General features: G+C 45.3%; 1 protein-coding gene across 1 annotated transcript in view; it reads left to right on the top strand.

Moving 5' to 3' along the window:
- ABCC2 (ATP binding cassette subfamily C member 2) overlaps positions 1–14492 on the top strand; it is a 66309-nt gene that overhangs the window by 12876 nt on the left and 38941 nt on the right. The window contains exons 3-11 of the mRNA XM_049764382.1: positions 2563–2688; positions 5770–5904; positions 6127–6234; positions 6955–7010; positions 8379–8601; positions 10641–10804; positions 11287–11464; positions 12282–12536; positions 13732–13797. Coding sequence (XP_049620339.1) covers positions 2563–2688; positions 5770–5904; positions 6127–6234; positions 6955–7010; positions 8379–8601; positions 10641–10804; positions 11287–11464; positions 12282–12536; positions 13732–13797 — 1311 coding nt within the window. The remainder of the gene's footprint in view (positions 1–2562; positions 2689–5769; positions 5905–6126; positions 6235–6954; positions 7011–8378; positions 8602–10640; positions 10805–11286; positions 11465–12281; positions 12537–13731; positions 13798–14492) is intronic.

Consider the following 14492-nt stretch of genomic DNA (forward strand, 5'->3'; position numbering starts at 1 on the left):
ATGGGATGCAGGGATTCGAACTGTCATCCTTCTGCATGCAAGACAAATGCCTTACCTCCATGCTATCTCTCCGGCCCCAATTTCTGAGTGCAGAGCCAGGAGTAGTCCTGAGCACTGCCCAAAATCAATCAATCAATCAATCAAGTTAAAAAAAAAGAAATGCACTCTCATTTACTGCTGGTGGAAATGTAGACTGGTACAGCTTTTTTTGGAAAACAATGTGGACATTCCTCGAAAAAATTAAGAACTGAGTTCCCATGTGACTCAGCAATACTGCTCCTAGGAATATTCCCTATGGGGACCCAAAATACAATGCAAAAAAATCCCTTTACATTCCTATGTTCATTGTAGCAATGTTCACAATAACAGAATCTGGGAACAACCCAAGTACCCAAGAACAGATAAGTGGATAAAGAAACTATGGTATATCTACACAATGGAATACTATGCAGCTGTTAGGAAAAAATAATACTTAAATTTGCTTATACATGAATAGATATGGAGAGTATTTTGATGAGAAAAATGAGTCAGAGGGAGAGAGATAGACAAAGACAAACATTTCCTTTTTTCTTGTTATTGGGCCACTCCGGCGGTGCTCAGGGGTTACTCCTGCTATCTGCTCAGAAATAGCTCCTGGCAGGCAGGGGGGACCATATGGAATGCTGGGATTTGAACCAACCACCTTGGGTCCTGGATCAGCTGCTTGCAAGACTAACACCGCGGTGCTATCTCTCCGACCCAGACAAACATTTCTTAATCTGAGAGAGAGCAACCATAAACACCATGAGTACCATATTCAGTGGCAAAGTGTTGAGAAGTTTCTTATCTTTTAAAGATGCTCCTTTAATTTTCTTGCAAAATACCCTAAGTGGTTGCCTATCTATAAAGCTCTGTATCATTGCTTCTTCCTTTCCTTTCCTTCCCTTCCCTTCCCTTCCCCCCTCTCTCCCTTCCCTTCCCTTCCCTTCCCTTCCCTTCCCTTCCCTTCCCTTCCCTTCCCTTCCCTTCCCTTCCCTTCCCTTCCCTTCCCTTCCCTTCCCTTCCCTTCCCTTCCCTTCCCTTCCCTTCCCTTCCCTCCCCTCCCCTCCCCTCCCCTCCCCCTCCCCTCCTCCTCCCCTCCTCCTCCCCTCCCCTCCTCCCCTCCTCCTCCCCTCCCCTCCTCCCCTCCCCTCCCCTCCCTCCCTCCCTCCCTCCCTCCCTCCCTCCCTCCCTCCCTCCCTCCCTCCCTCCCTTCCTTCCTTCCTTCCTTCCTTCCTTCCTTCCTTCCTTCCTTCCTTCCTTCCTTCCTTCCTTCCTTCCTTCCTTCCTTCCTTCCTTCCTTCCTTCCTTTTTGTTGTTTTGTTTTTGAGCCACACCCAGAGGCGCTGAGGGGTTTCTCCTGACTCTGCTTAGAACTAGCTCCTGAAAAAAAAAAAAAAAAGAACTAGCTCCTGGAAGGCTCAGAGGACCATACGGAATGCCAGTGATTGAATCCTGGTCAACTGCGTGCAAAGAAAATGCCTTATTCGCTCTGCTATTGCTAAGGCCCCTTCATTGAGTTTGTTTGTTGGTTGGTTGGTTGGTTGGTTGGTTTTTGGGCCACATCCGGTGACGCTCCGGGGCTACTGCTGGCTATGTGCTCAGAAATCGCTCTTGGCTTGGGGGATCATACAGGACACTGGGGGATCGAACCTCGGTCTGTCCTAGGCTAGTGCGGGCAAGGCAGACACCTTACAGCTTGCACCACCGTTCCAGCCCCATTCATTGAGGTTTTTTTTAACTCCTTTCTCTTCTGACACACAACTTGATAGCTGTGTTATAAGTCTTAATGGGCTTTCTTTTGTATGTAAGTTTCTTTTGTGATCTTGCTGCTTTCAGTATTTCATCTCTGTCTTCGGCTTTTGTCATTTTGCATTTTGCAGTTTTTCTTTTTCTTTTTTTCAGTTTTTGGGCCACACCCGGTGGCACTCGGATTACTTCTGGCTCTGCTTGCAGAAACCGCTTCTGGCAGACTTGGGAGAATCGAACCCGGGTCTGTCCCAGGTCAGCTGCATGCAAGACAAATGCCCTACCACTGTGCTATCTCTCTGGCACATCTTGCAATTTTTCTATCTGGTCTAGGTGGTTTAGGCCTCAACATCATATACACCAGCACCCACATCTCAATATGTCATTCCTTTTTTTTTTAAAAACACTTAATATTCCTCAAACACTTGTAGTCTCATCAGAACTTTAGTCCATATTCTTAACCATGTAGCTCTTGATTGTAAAAATATTTATGGGTGTGCATTATCTGAAACACAGTGTACTCTTTTTTTTGGGGGGGGCAACCCAGTGACAGGGGTTACTCCTGGCTCTGCTCTCAGAAATTGCTCCTGACTCAGGGGACCATATGGAACACTGGGGGGAGGGGATTGAACCTTGATCCATCCTAGGTCAGCCGCGTACAAGGCAAACGCCCTACCGCCTCGCCAATCATTCTGGCCCCACTGTGTAAATAATAATAAACGCCCTTTCTTGTGACATATGCATGCTATTCAGAAGAAAAATGCCCTCCTAACTATTATCTGTTCCCTTTCACAGGTGCTTGTTGGAATTCTGCTCATTCTAGCAGCCATAGAGCTGGCTCTTGTGCTCACAGAAGAGTCTGGACAAGCCACATTCCCTGCTATTAAATATACCAATCCAAGCCTGTACCTTGGCACCTGGGTAAGACTTATCACCACTTCTGCTCTGTTTATCTTCACTCTCCTTTAGTCATCTATCTGGCATTTGTTCCTTTGGAATGAACTTATCAGATGAGACAAAATATAGTGCCAAAGGTTGAAACGAATTTCAGCTTCTTCACCTTTATTTTTAGAGCCCTCTACTAAGGTCCTTCTCTTTTCTTCTCTTGCCATGCAAGGACATCAAGGAAGTTTAGATTTCTTGATTTAAGATAATTTTCTAAGTGCTATAAATATTATTTTTCTTTTGGTGGGTGAGGGAATTGGATCACATCCAGTGGTTAGGATCTATTATTGGCTGTATGCTCAGGGCTCACTCCTAGCAGTGCTCCGGAGACCATAGTGATGTTGAAGATGGAATCAGGGTGTTCTTATAGACAAAGTAAGCACCTGGCCTACTGTACTATCTCTTAGGGTCCTAAAGTATCTAAAATGGTCTAAAACTTGGTTTTAATCAGTGAACTCTGAGTCTAGAATCATACGTCTAAACCTGATAATAGAAACTGATGTCTCTATAGAAGAAATATTTTTTATTTAAAAAAATTTGTTTTGTGTGGTTTGGGGGCCATACCTGTTAATGCTCAGGGGTTACCCCTGGCTATGTGCTCAGAAATAGCTCCTGGCTTGGGGGACCATATAGGATTCCAGAAGATCAAACCTCAGTCCATCCTAGGCTGGCACGAGCAAGGCAGACATCTTACGGCTTGTGCTACCACTCAGGCCCCGAGAAGACATACTTTTTAGAAGGTAGAGAGGGTTTGGGGGGGTATGTGCAGTTTAAAAGACAGTCAAGAGGGGGCCAAAGCAGTGACATAGCTGTAGGACGTTTTCCTTGTATGTGGCTGACCCAGGACGAACCTCGGTTCAATCTCCCAGCGTCCCATATGGTCCCCCAAGCTAGGAGCAATTTCTGAGTGCATAGCCAGGAGTAAACTCTGAATGTCACTGGGTGTGCCCCCTCCCCCCAAAAAAAGACAGTCAAGACAGTTGTTTTTGGTCAGGAGAGATAGTACAGGAGATAAGGTGCTTGTTCTTTATGTGCCAACCCCCATTTGATCCCTGGCATCCTATATATTCCCATGAGCACCATCAGGAGTAATCTCTAAGTCAAGTAAGCCCTGAGCACCGCTGGGTTTGCCCTTCTACCCATCAAAAAAAAAAATCGAGTTTGTTCTCATCACTTTAAATGAGGCACAGGCCACATAATTGTCTAGAAGGCTGTTACTCTGGAATGATCAGAATTTTTTTGTTTGTTTTTTGGTTTTTGGGCCACACCCGGCGGTGCTCAGGGGTTACTCCTGGCTGTCTGCTCAGAAATAGCTCCTGACAGGCACGAGGGACCATATGGGACACCAGTATTCGAACCAACCACCTTTGGTCCTGGATCAGCTGCTTGCAAGGCAAACGCTGCTGTGCTATCTCTCCGAGCCCATCAGAACATTTTATTTTATTTAAAAAAATTTATTTTATTGATTGATTTGTTGGTTTTTTTTACCACACCCAGTGGCACTCAGAGGTTATTCCTGGCTCTGTGCTCAGAAATGATTCCTGGCAGGCTCAGGGGACCATATAAGAAGTTGGTAATTGAATTGGATCTCTTCCTGGTTGGCCGCATGCAAGGCAAATGCCCTACCGCTGTGCTATTTTTCTGGCCCCTGATCAGAACATTTTAAAATTTACTTTATTTGAAGAACATGCATCACATAGATGACATAGTTGACCATAATATATATGTTTCTAGATAGACGAGAGAAAAATTATTAAAAATAAAGGTATAGAAAAGAAAAAGGGAAAGGAAGAAAAGGGGGGAAAAGTACAGCAACAAGCAAATTTGTGAATATTATTGTATCTGCAATGAGGCCATTAAGTAATTGGCAGAAGGTTTAATAAGCTCTGTTGCTAAATGACCATTCTGTTATTTCATTGATTTCCAAACATTAAGTGACCTCACTACATGGCACATTGCACCTTGGTGTTCCTCTGGGGAGGACAGCATCAAACAAATGAAGTTGTTGAGGAATTCAAAGCATTGTTACTGGTACTGAATCTTTTGTGGGGTGTGTTCTCAGTTGCCATATATCAGAAGTAGGAAAATGGGGTGGTGGGGTGGTGGTGGTGTCCACATTCACTCCAAAAAAAAAAAAATCCTGGTGATATTAGCCCAAACCCCAGCATACCAAACCCCAGCATACCAAATACCTGCATGCATTCAGAAGAGCAGTTTGGTCAGATTCTCTCCAGAGAATCTTAGGGAGTGATAAAGCAGGACCATAGACAAAGCAGCAGTTATGGACGATGGATGCAGCAGCTGTGGCTTCAGGAAGGTGGGGTTTGGCCCAACCTTCCCTTCCAAAATTGCCAGCTTTCAGCTGTGAAGCCAGTGTACCCATGATTTTTCACAGTTTTTTTTTTTTTTTTGGTTTTTGGGCCACACCCGGCGGTGCTCAGGGGTTACTCCTGGCTGTCTGCTCAAAAATAGCTCCTGGCAGGCACGGGGGACCATATGGACACCGGGATTCGAACCAACCACCTTAGGTTCTGGATTGGCTGCTTGCAAGGCAAGCACCACTGTGCTATCTCTCCGGGCCCTCACAGTTTGTTTTATATCTCTTTCAAGAACAGAGTGAGTCTATGGAACTGGCTTATACAGACAAAATGACTGTGTTTGTCAAGAATTCTTGATAGAGGCAACTTGCATGTGCTCATGAGACTTTTCCACCTGGACTATTGCTGAACCTACAATTGTCTTCTCAAGGATTTTCTCCCCCCACCCAAATAACTCCATTAAAACTCATATAGTGACCCTTTGTCCTCTTGGTGACTACCATCAGAGAATGGTGGACAGATGTGGGGTGGGAAAGAATCCTAGAAAGAGCACTTTAAAGGTCTCATAAAGGCTTGTTCAGACTCAAGAAAGAAAGCGACCACTTGGCATCATTGCCAACATTTTCTCCTCCAGCAACCTTTCCTGTCCTGGGCTCTGTGATCCTTTTTGCCTCTCATCCTAAGTGATATTACAGAACTTGGTATGACTCTCTTGCATGCTCTCTCTCTCTTTCTCTAGCTCCTAGTCTTGTTCATTCAACATAGCAGACTATGGTGCAAACAGAAGGACTCTTGGTTCCTGTCTCTGTTTTGGATTCTTTCCATCATCTGTGGCACTTTCCAATTTCAAACTCTGATCCGAGCACTCATAAAGGTAAGGAGAAAAGTGGGGGTGTGTCCTAAGGAGGCACTACTGGGCAGCTTTTAGGTCAGAGTGAGTGGCTGGAAGTGTGGGGGTGCCCAGGAGAGGGGTCATAAAAGGGTCTGAAGTTGGGCTTGATATTGAAGTTGGGCTTGAGTATTGAGATGTAACCTATGGATCAGGGAGGCTTCATTCATATGAAAGACTCACATTCCCCTTTTCTTCCTCCTATAGGACAGCAGCTCTAATCTGGCCTACTCCTGCCTGTTCTTCATTTGCTATGCCTGCCAGATCCTGGTCCTGTTTCTTTCAGCGTTTTCAGAAAAAAATGATTCAGAAGATGTGAGAATTTCCTCTGACCATCTCTTTCCTCTGCTTCTGGCTTCATTGCATCTTAACAAGTGTAACTTTGAGATATCCAGTCTCAGGGAACTCCTCTGAGTTCAGTCCAGGCACACAGATAAGTTTATGATGAAAGGAAATGGAAGGTCAAAGAAATATTGATCTTTTGGGCCTGGAGCAATAGGACAGCAAATAGGACACCTGCCTTGCCTGGGTTAGATCCTCAGTACTATATATGGTCCCCTGAACCCTGCCAGGAGTGATCTCTGAATGCAGAGCCTGGAGTAAACACATTTAAGTCTATATAAAGAGAGACTTTATAGGTGAGGGGGATTCTCAACTCTGCTCAGGATCTTGTTGACTCCTTGCTATCTTCAGCCTGGCAATACTGATGATCATCAATAGTTCTGGGTACCACCAGAACACTTCCAGAGGTCTGGTGGATGGCTGCTGTGGCTTTTACTAAGACTCCAAGCAAGCAAGGCATGCACCACACCCTTTTAGCTACCTCCCCAATTTGTACATTTAATTCTCTAAAATCTGATTATTGGTGTACTGGCAACCTTCGTGTCTCCAAATAAATGTGTTGACCAGCCAGCTTCATTACCACACTTGGTTTCTCAAGCATATCTTACTTAGAAAGTTCAGCTTCTGATGTTATAACCCACTAAGCTCCTATTTCCAGTGAATTTACTTTCTGGATTTTCATATATTTTGCAGAATCCATCATCCACAGCCTCATTTTTGAGTCGCATAACCTTCAGCTGGTATGACAGGTAGGAAATGTCTGATATCTGGGTTGTCTGTCCCTATGCTCTCCAGAAGTGATGGGAATTTAAATTTTTTAAGTGCCTCTTGTGACCTACTTTCTCAGCTCCTGAGAGTCAGAGTACCTGGAAACTTTAGTTCAGTCTCTTCTAAGTGTGGATTGGGATGTGGAGAAGATAGAGCCAGATTTGTTCTTCAAATCCAGGACACGAGGAAAAGAAGATTGTGGGACAGAAACAGGGTCATTGGGGAAAAGACAGGGTAGCCAATTTGAAAGGTACAACAGCTTTGTTTGTTTTGTTTTGGGGGCACACCTGTTGATGCTCAGGGGCTACTCCTGGTGGGCTTAGAGGACCATATAGGATGCTGAGAATTGAATCTGGGGTAGGTTGTGTGTAAAGCAAGTGCCCAACCCAATGTACTATTGCTCTGGCTACTGCCTTGTAGTTTGATGCTCTTTGTCACCTGTCAATGCCCATGAATCTCTTCTCAGATTAGGACTTCATGCATAAATAAAAGAGAATTATAAAGGAAAGCAAATAGATTGAAATGCAGTTACTTAGAAAGTATTAAATTAAATGTGTAATAATCCAATCCAAGCAAGCACTTCATGTGACTGTGTTCAACAAAACCAAGGAGTGGGCCTAATACTGTCCAAGTGTTAATGTGTGTTAGTGTCACAAAAACACCTTCCATGCTTCTTCCAGCTTCCAGGCTAGGGTGAAAGTGTCCTCTTCCCATCTGTACTTTAGTTGCCTGCATTCAGGTTAGAAGGAAGGGCCAGAATGATAGTATAGCTGCGAGGGAGTTAGCTTGTTAGAGTAGGTCTGGGTTTGATCTCTGGCTCCATGTTTGATCCTCCTAGTCTCATCTGACCTGATCCCTGCATATAGAGTCAGGAGTCAGTCCTAAGCAATGCTGGCCCAAAGCACAAGAGGGAGGAGGCAGCAAGGCTTAATTTTACTTGAACATTGATATTTCCCCTCTACTACGTCCCATCCAAGGCTGAGAAGGCCTGATCCAAGGGCAACTCATGGCTGCCTCCAGGCCAACTGAGGGGCAGAAAGGCAGCCAAAACTGAGGTGGTAAAGAGTATCTGGAATAGTGATGCTACTGGGTCTAATTCAGTAGTTTCCCCCTTCCCCTTATTGACTTGTCTTCTATCACCACCTTACTCCTCTGATCCCTACTCTGCATTCCCACCAAGTTCAAAGAGTCAGGAAATGAGGTACTGGCAGCCACTGTTCAAATACTGCCCCGGAATTGGGAGACTGGAAATGGGAAGACTGGGAGGCAGGTACTGACAGTGTCACCCAAGAGTCCACCTTGGAGCCTGGTAGAAGAGTGACTCAGGCCCTGCATTTCTCTTGCTCCAGCATTGTCCTGAAAGGCTATAAGAAACCTCTGACAATCGAAGACATCTGGGAAGTATATGATGAGATTAAAACCAAGACGCTCGTCAGCAAGTTTGAAGCCTGTATGGCAAGGGAGCTGCCAAAGGCGAGGCGAGCCCTTCAGAGACGCCAGCGCAAGTGCCCCCAGCAAAACTCTAGGACCCTGGACAAGAACCATAGTCAAAGTCAAGACGACCTTGTCATGGTAACTTCCCCCCTAGTGTCTGTGCCATAAGTGGGAGCAGATGGTTACCAGGCAACTGTGCTCTTATCCTTTGTCAGGATTTTCAAGTGCCAGCTAGCACTTGTAGTTTCTCATTCTCAGTATTCACGATACCAATGATGCCCGAGCAATGCATATATGGCATAAGTGAAATTTTCATACCAAAGTATCTTTTAAAAGGAACCCATAAAACAATACTCTACATTTACTAGAATTTGTACTTTGGTGGTATTTAGCAATTTGTTCATTCATTTATTCATTTGGGGTTGGGAGGCCCTCCTAGTGGTTTCTTCTGGTGGTTTCTGAGGCCCCATGCAGTATCCTGGGTCAAATCTGGGACTTTCTCCTGCAGTAACTCATTCACTGGAGAAAATTAATTGGGTGCTACTGTGACCTTTTGGCACAGGCAAAACACAGGCACCACCTCCAGAGAACCTTCATCTCTAGAGTTAGGAAATCAGTAATAGATCAGCTGCATCTTCACTCTTCAAGAGTTGGAAGATACTGGTTTCGAGGAAGAAGGAGGAAGGAACTCAGAGGAGGCTTGGCTTAGGCACCGTGTGGGGCTGAGAGGAGCTCATGGAAGCAGAGGGAGTCAGGGTATTGCACCTGTGGCCATGGTGAAGTCTGAGTTTTTGTTTTGTTTTTATTTGTTTTTAGGTCATACCCAGCAATGCTCAGGGCTTCCTCTTGACTCTGCACTCAGGAATCACTCCTTGTAGTGCAAAGGGGGCCATATGGCTACTGGGGATTAAATACAGGTTGGCCTCTTGCAAGACAAGTGCCTTACCTTCTGTATTATCTCTCTGTACCAGTCTGGGTTTTGTTTGAAATACATTATTCTGCCTTAAATAGAATTTTTTGGACATTCCTAAAGGTTCTCAGGTCTTACTCCTGTCTTTGAGTTCAGGGCTTATTCCTAGTAAGGCCATGTGGTGGTGCGGCGTGTATGCACACATCCCCAGCATGTGTGGTGCTGGACGTCAAACTGGGATCAGCCACATGCAAGGCAAGTGCCTTACCACAGCACTGTCCTTCTGGCCCCCACTTGCAGTCCATTGGAGAGTCAATAGGACTGCAGAGGAGTAATGCCATCAGGTTAGCACTCCTTAAATCTTGTAGTGGGTGCTATAGGAGCATGAGTGGATGGGGCAAGAGAAGGTAGGGGACAGGCTGGACAGTTGTTCTGGCAAGAGAGGATTAGATGGTACCTCAGTGAGAGAAATGACCTCACAAGAGGTTGGATGGGTTTGGCAGGGATGTGTGTGGTGGGAATTTGGATAAAGGTCGAGAATCTGGCTGGGCCAGGGCAGCTCTAGAGTCCACTGTGAGCAACTACAAAGGAAGTGGGTGCTGGCCAAAGAGTAGCAGTGCCCTGTGCTTTGATTTCCAGGGCCACTAGAAGAAAGTGATTTCCTACAACCTAGGACAGTGTCTTCTCAGCTTAGGACAGCACTGCCAGACTGTCCCTCCAGCTGGAACCTACAGAGGGAACTCTGCCTAGCTTCTCTCTCTTGGTGTTAACTTGGCTGACCAAGGCAGCCCAGTAATAGGGCTCTCTTCTCTTTATCCCCATTCTTTTCAGAAGGACATTAGTTCCCTGGGGACCTTAGCTTAACTTAATCACATCTGCAAAGACCCTAGTTCTAAGTAAAAGTATATTCAGAGGTAGTTGACTTTGACATAGCATTGAGGAGACATACCAGGGCAACCCATGACATCCCATAAGCAAGAAAAGAACAATGAAGGCTTTAAAGCTTCTGATATCTAATATCAGGTCAGCAGGTCCACTACCCCTTCCTTCTTCATCCAGGTCCTGCTTTGTGGGGGATGCTCTCATTGACTCCCTGATGGATTCCAGCATCAATTGGGAGGGACACAGGGACCTAGGAAGGACAGTTACAAAGGTGGGTAGTGTTCAGGCCAGACAGCCAGCAGGGCTGAGGACAGCTGTTGTATGTGGGACAAAGTTTCATGTGCCACAGCTCGGTGGACACTGTGGAGGCTGGTTTTGTATCTAGGAAGAAGTTAAAAAGAAAAAGAAGTCATCTGAGAGCAAAGAAGACTATCCCAAGTCCTGGCTGGTCAAGGCTCTTTTCAGAACTTTCTACATGGTACTCCTCAAGTCCTTCGTGCTGAAGCTCGTGCATGACCTCCTCATGTTTTTGAATCCTCTGCTGCTGAAGTGAGTTGGGCCTCAGGCTGTCTTTGGAGCCACTTTTGCCACATTCATTTGTTATCCCTGGTGTGTTTAAGGAGGAACTTTGTAGTCAGCTGCCATTTTAAAACAGGCTCTTGGGGCAGGTAGGGGACTTACCTTGCACATGGTCAACTTTAATTTGACCCCCAGTACCCCCTGTAGAGGGAGAGAGCTCTGTGGAGCATTTGTTCCAGTGTCCCCCAAAGCAGTGAGACAGCTCTGGGCAACGTTTACTCCAATATCCCTCTCACTGCCTGGGGTCATCCACCCAAAGCTCTTGCTGCTTGTCTTCCAGCAGAAACAAGAGGCCTGGAATAGCTAAGGAGATCAGTCATCCCAAGCCATTGGAGATTTCTCATCACTTTTGTTAGCTCAGGGGTGAGGGTAGGATCTCCTGCAGTGCCCAGTGAGCCAAAGGGCCCTCAAGAGACCCAAAGTGCATCACTGACTTGGTTTCAATCTAACAGGTGGCTGATCTCCTTTGCAAACAACCCTGACGCATATTCCTGGTTGGGTTATATCTACTCCATCCTCTTCTTTGCTGTGGCCCTCATCCAGTCTTTCTGTCTCCAGCAATACTTTCAACTGTGCTTCACGTTGGGTATGAATGTGCGGACAACTATCTTAGCTTCTGTCTATAAGAAGGTGAGGAAACTATGCTAGCCATTTCCCCACCGAAAAAATAACTTAGAAAATGTGAACATTTGGGGCCAAAGAGATAGCACAATGGTAGGGTGTTTGCCTTACATGCAGCCAACCCAGGACAGATGGTGGTTCGATTCCTGGCATCCCATATGGTCCCCCGAGCCTGCTAGGGGAGATTTCTGAATGCAGAGCCAGGAGTATCCCCTGAGTACCACCAGGTGTGAGCCAAAAATCAAAAATCAAATCAAATCAAATCAAATAAAAATAGATTTGGAGACAAGAAGGCACAGTTCCTTGGAAAAGTGTACTATTTGTTTGTTTCATTTGGTTTTGTTTTTTGTTTTTGTTTTGTTTTGCTGCACCATTTGTGCTAGGGCTTACTTACTCCTGGCTCTGCACTCAGAGATAACTCCTGGCAGGGCTTGGGGGATCATATGGAGTGCCAGAGATTGAACTCAGGTAAACCACGTGCAAGGCAAGTGGCCTACCCACTATACTGTCACTCTGGCCCCAAATTAATGTAATTTGAGTCTACTTTTCTTTTTTTTTTTTCTTTTTTTTGTTTTTTGTTTTTTTGGTCACACCCGGCAGTGCTCAGGGGTTATTCATGGCTCCAGGCTCAGAAATTGCTCCTGGCAGGCACGGGGGACCATATGGGACGCCGGGATTTGAACAATTGACCTCCTGCATGAAAGGCAAACGCTTTACCTCCATGCTATCTCTCCGGCCCCGAGTCTACTTTTCTACTGTGTTCTCACTTCCTCTTTCATTGCCAGTATCGGTAGCCTTGTTCACGGAGTCCAATTTTTGTTTGTAGGCACTGACCCTGTCCAATCAGGCCAGGAAGCAGTACACCATTGGAGAGACTGTGAATCTGATGTCTATAGATGCCCAGAAGCTCATGGATGTGACCAGTTTCCTTCATCTGTTGTGGTCAAATGTGCTGCAGATTGTCTTATCTATCTTTTTCTTATGGGGAGAGCTGGGACCTTCTGTCTTCGCAGGTGTGGGCATAATGATGCTCTTAATACCAATTAATGGGTTTCTTGTGACTAAGAGTCGGACTATTCAGGTAAGGAAAGTTACTTATTTCAATCCTAAGATCTTCACTTGCTATATTTTAAATCTTTTTGTGAAGTTCGGGCAAAGCCAATGAAGACTCCACCATCCCAAATAAACTTGGTTTTCTCTGGCTTCCCTTTTCATTTTCCAAACTTTCTTATATTTTATATAATTGATTTTCATTTATATCTAGAAGAGCAGGACTGAAGAGAGAAATGTTACCCCAGAAGTTTGCTTAGAGTATTTTCATCCTGCTTTATTGAGCTCTTTTTAGAATAGTGATGATTGGCTTCATTTTTCCATCAGAGATAAGAAAAGTCAACATGCAGAGCAGTCACTTTAGTGACTCAAACAGAATGTCCAAATCCTGGCAATCAACCTTTTTTCCACCGTGTGGCAGGGTTTCCAGAGGCTGGTCCTTAACTCTGCCTCAAGTCACAGGGTAACTGAGTAGACTTCATGATATAGGTAATCATACATTTGTTTTGTACTTATGTAATAACAAATAATTATTTTTACAATGTCTATTGTGCATCCTACATTTTTGGGAGGGGCACCACAAGATGTGTGTCAAGACTTCTGCATTTGCCTCCAAATCTTATATTCTCCTTACGGCTAAAGAACTGGGTCATAAACCAAAGCAAAAAAGAAATCTACCAAGTTCTGTAAAGGACTGAACTGAGACCAGAGCAATGTGGGTGTGAGAAAGAACACTGGTACTTGCTCAGGGCCCAGAAGCTGAACTCTTAACAACACAAGGTCAACAGTACAGGAGTGAACCCCCAAAAGAGGGAGAGGACACAGGTCAAAACTATGAGTGCAGGGGCTGGAAAGATAGCATGGAGGTAAAGCGTTTGCTTTGCATGCAGAAGGTTGGTGGTTTGAATCCCAGCATCCCATGTGGTCCCCCGAGCCTAACAGGAGCAATTTCTGAGCATAGAGCCAGGAGGAACCCCTGAGGTGTGACCCCCCCAAAAAAGAAAACTATGAGTGCAGAAATGAGCTCATGAGCTCAGCACACTCAGGCTCAGATAAAGAGGGATGGCAGGAGCAGGGTGGGTATCAAGAAATGGGGAGAGCCATGTGCCTCTCTGGGCACTCCATGTTTCCCACTGGCAGCCATCAAGACCTACACCTACACCTGCTGCATATCTGGCACTGCACTCATGGAAATGTGTTTTGTTTGGGCTTTATTTTTCTGGCAGGTGAACAACATGAAGAATAAAGACAAACGTTTGAAGATCATGAATGAGGTGCTCAATGGAATCAAGGTGAGATGCTGGGTGCAGGTGGCCCTCTGTGGGAACAACAAAGATGGCTTTCTTGGCCTGGACAAATTCTTGCTTGTGGGTTCTGCTTTGGGACTTTTGATGTGTCATGTCGCTACTCATTCATTTTCCCATGTATCTCTTGCTTCACAGACAGGTCCTGCTTCAAAAATGACTGTCTTTTGTCTTTATATTTTACTGAAAACAGTAAAAACAGAAATGACAGAGGCCTACACGAAGGGAAAGAGAGCAACTTAATGATCTCCTTCTTTCCAGCAGTCCCAGATATGATCAGTATAATATAACCAGCCTCACCCACACATTTACTTCCATCTGACATTATTTTATTTACTGATTGATTGATTGATTTTGGGGTCACACCCAGTGGCACTTGGGTTACTCTGGCTCTGCACTCAGAAATTGCTTGTGGTAGGCTCTGGGGACTGTATGGAATGCCAGGAATTAAACTGGGGTCCATCCAGGGTTGGTGCATGCAAGGCAAATCCTCTACCACTGTGCCCACAACATCATTATTTTAGTATGGGGGAGAGCTCCTAAATGGTACTCTGGAGGTCAGGGGCAATGCTAAGGCCCAAGGGTGTTCTGGTATAGCTGGCATAACTCTGGTACCTGTTCATGAGATTCCTGGGCCAGATTGGCTATTCTGGGGAAATGAGATCCGCTTTTTGGCTGATATT

This window comes from Suncus etruscus, chromosome 17 (genome assembly GCF_024139225.1).
Source record: "Suncus etruscus isolate mSunEtr1 chromosome 17, mSunEtr1.pri.cur, whole genome shotgun sequence".
In the NCBI taxonomy this organism is placed as follows: domain Eukaryota; kingdom Metazoa; phylum Chordata; class Mammalia; order Eulipotyphla; family Soricidae; genus Suncus; species Suncus etruscus.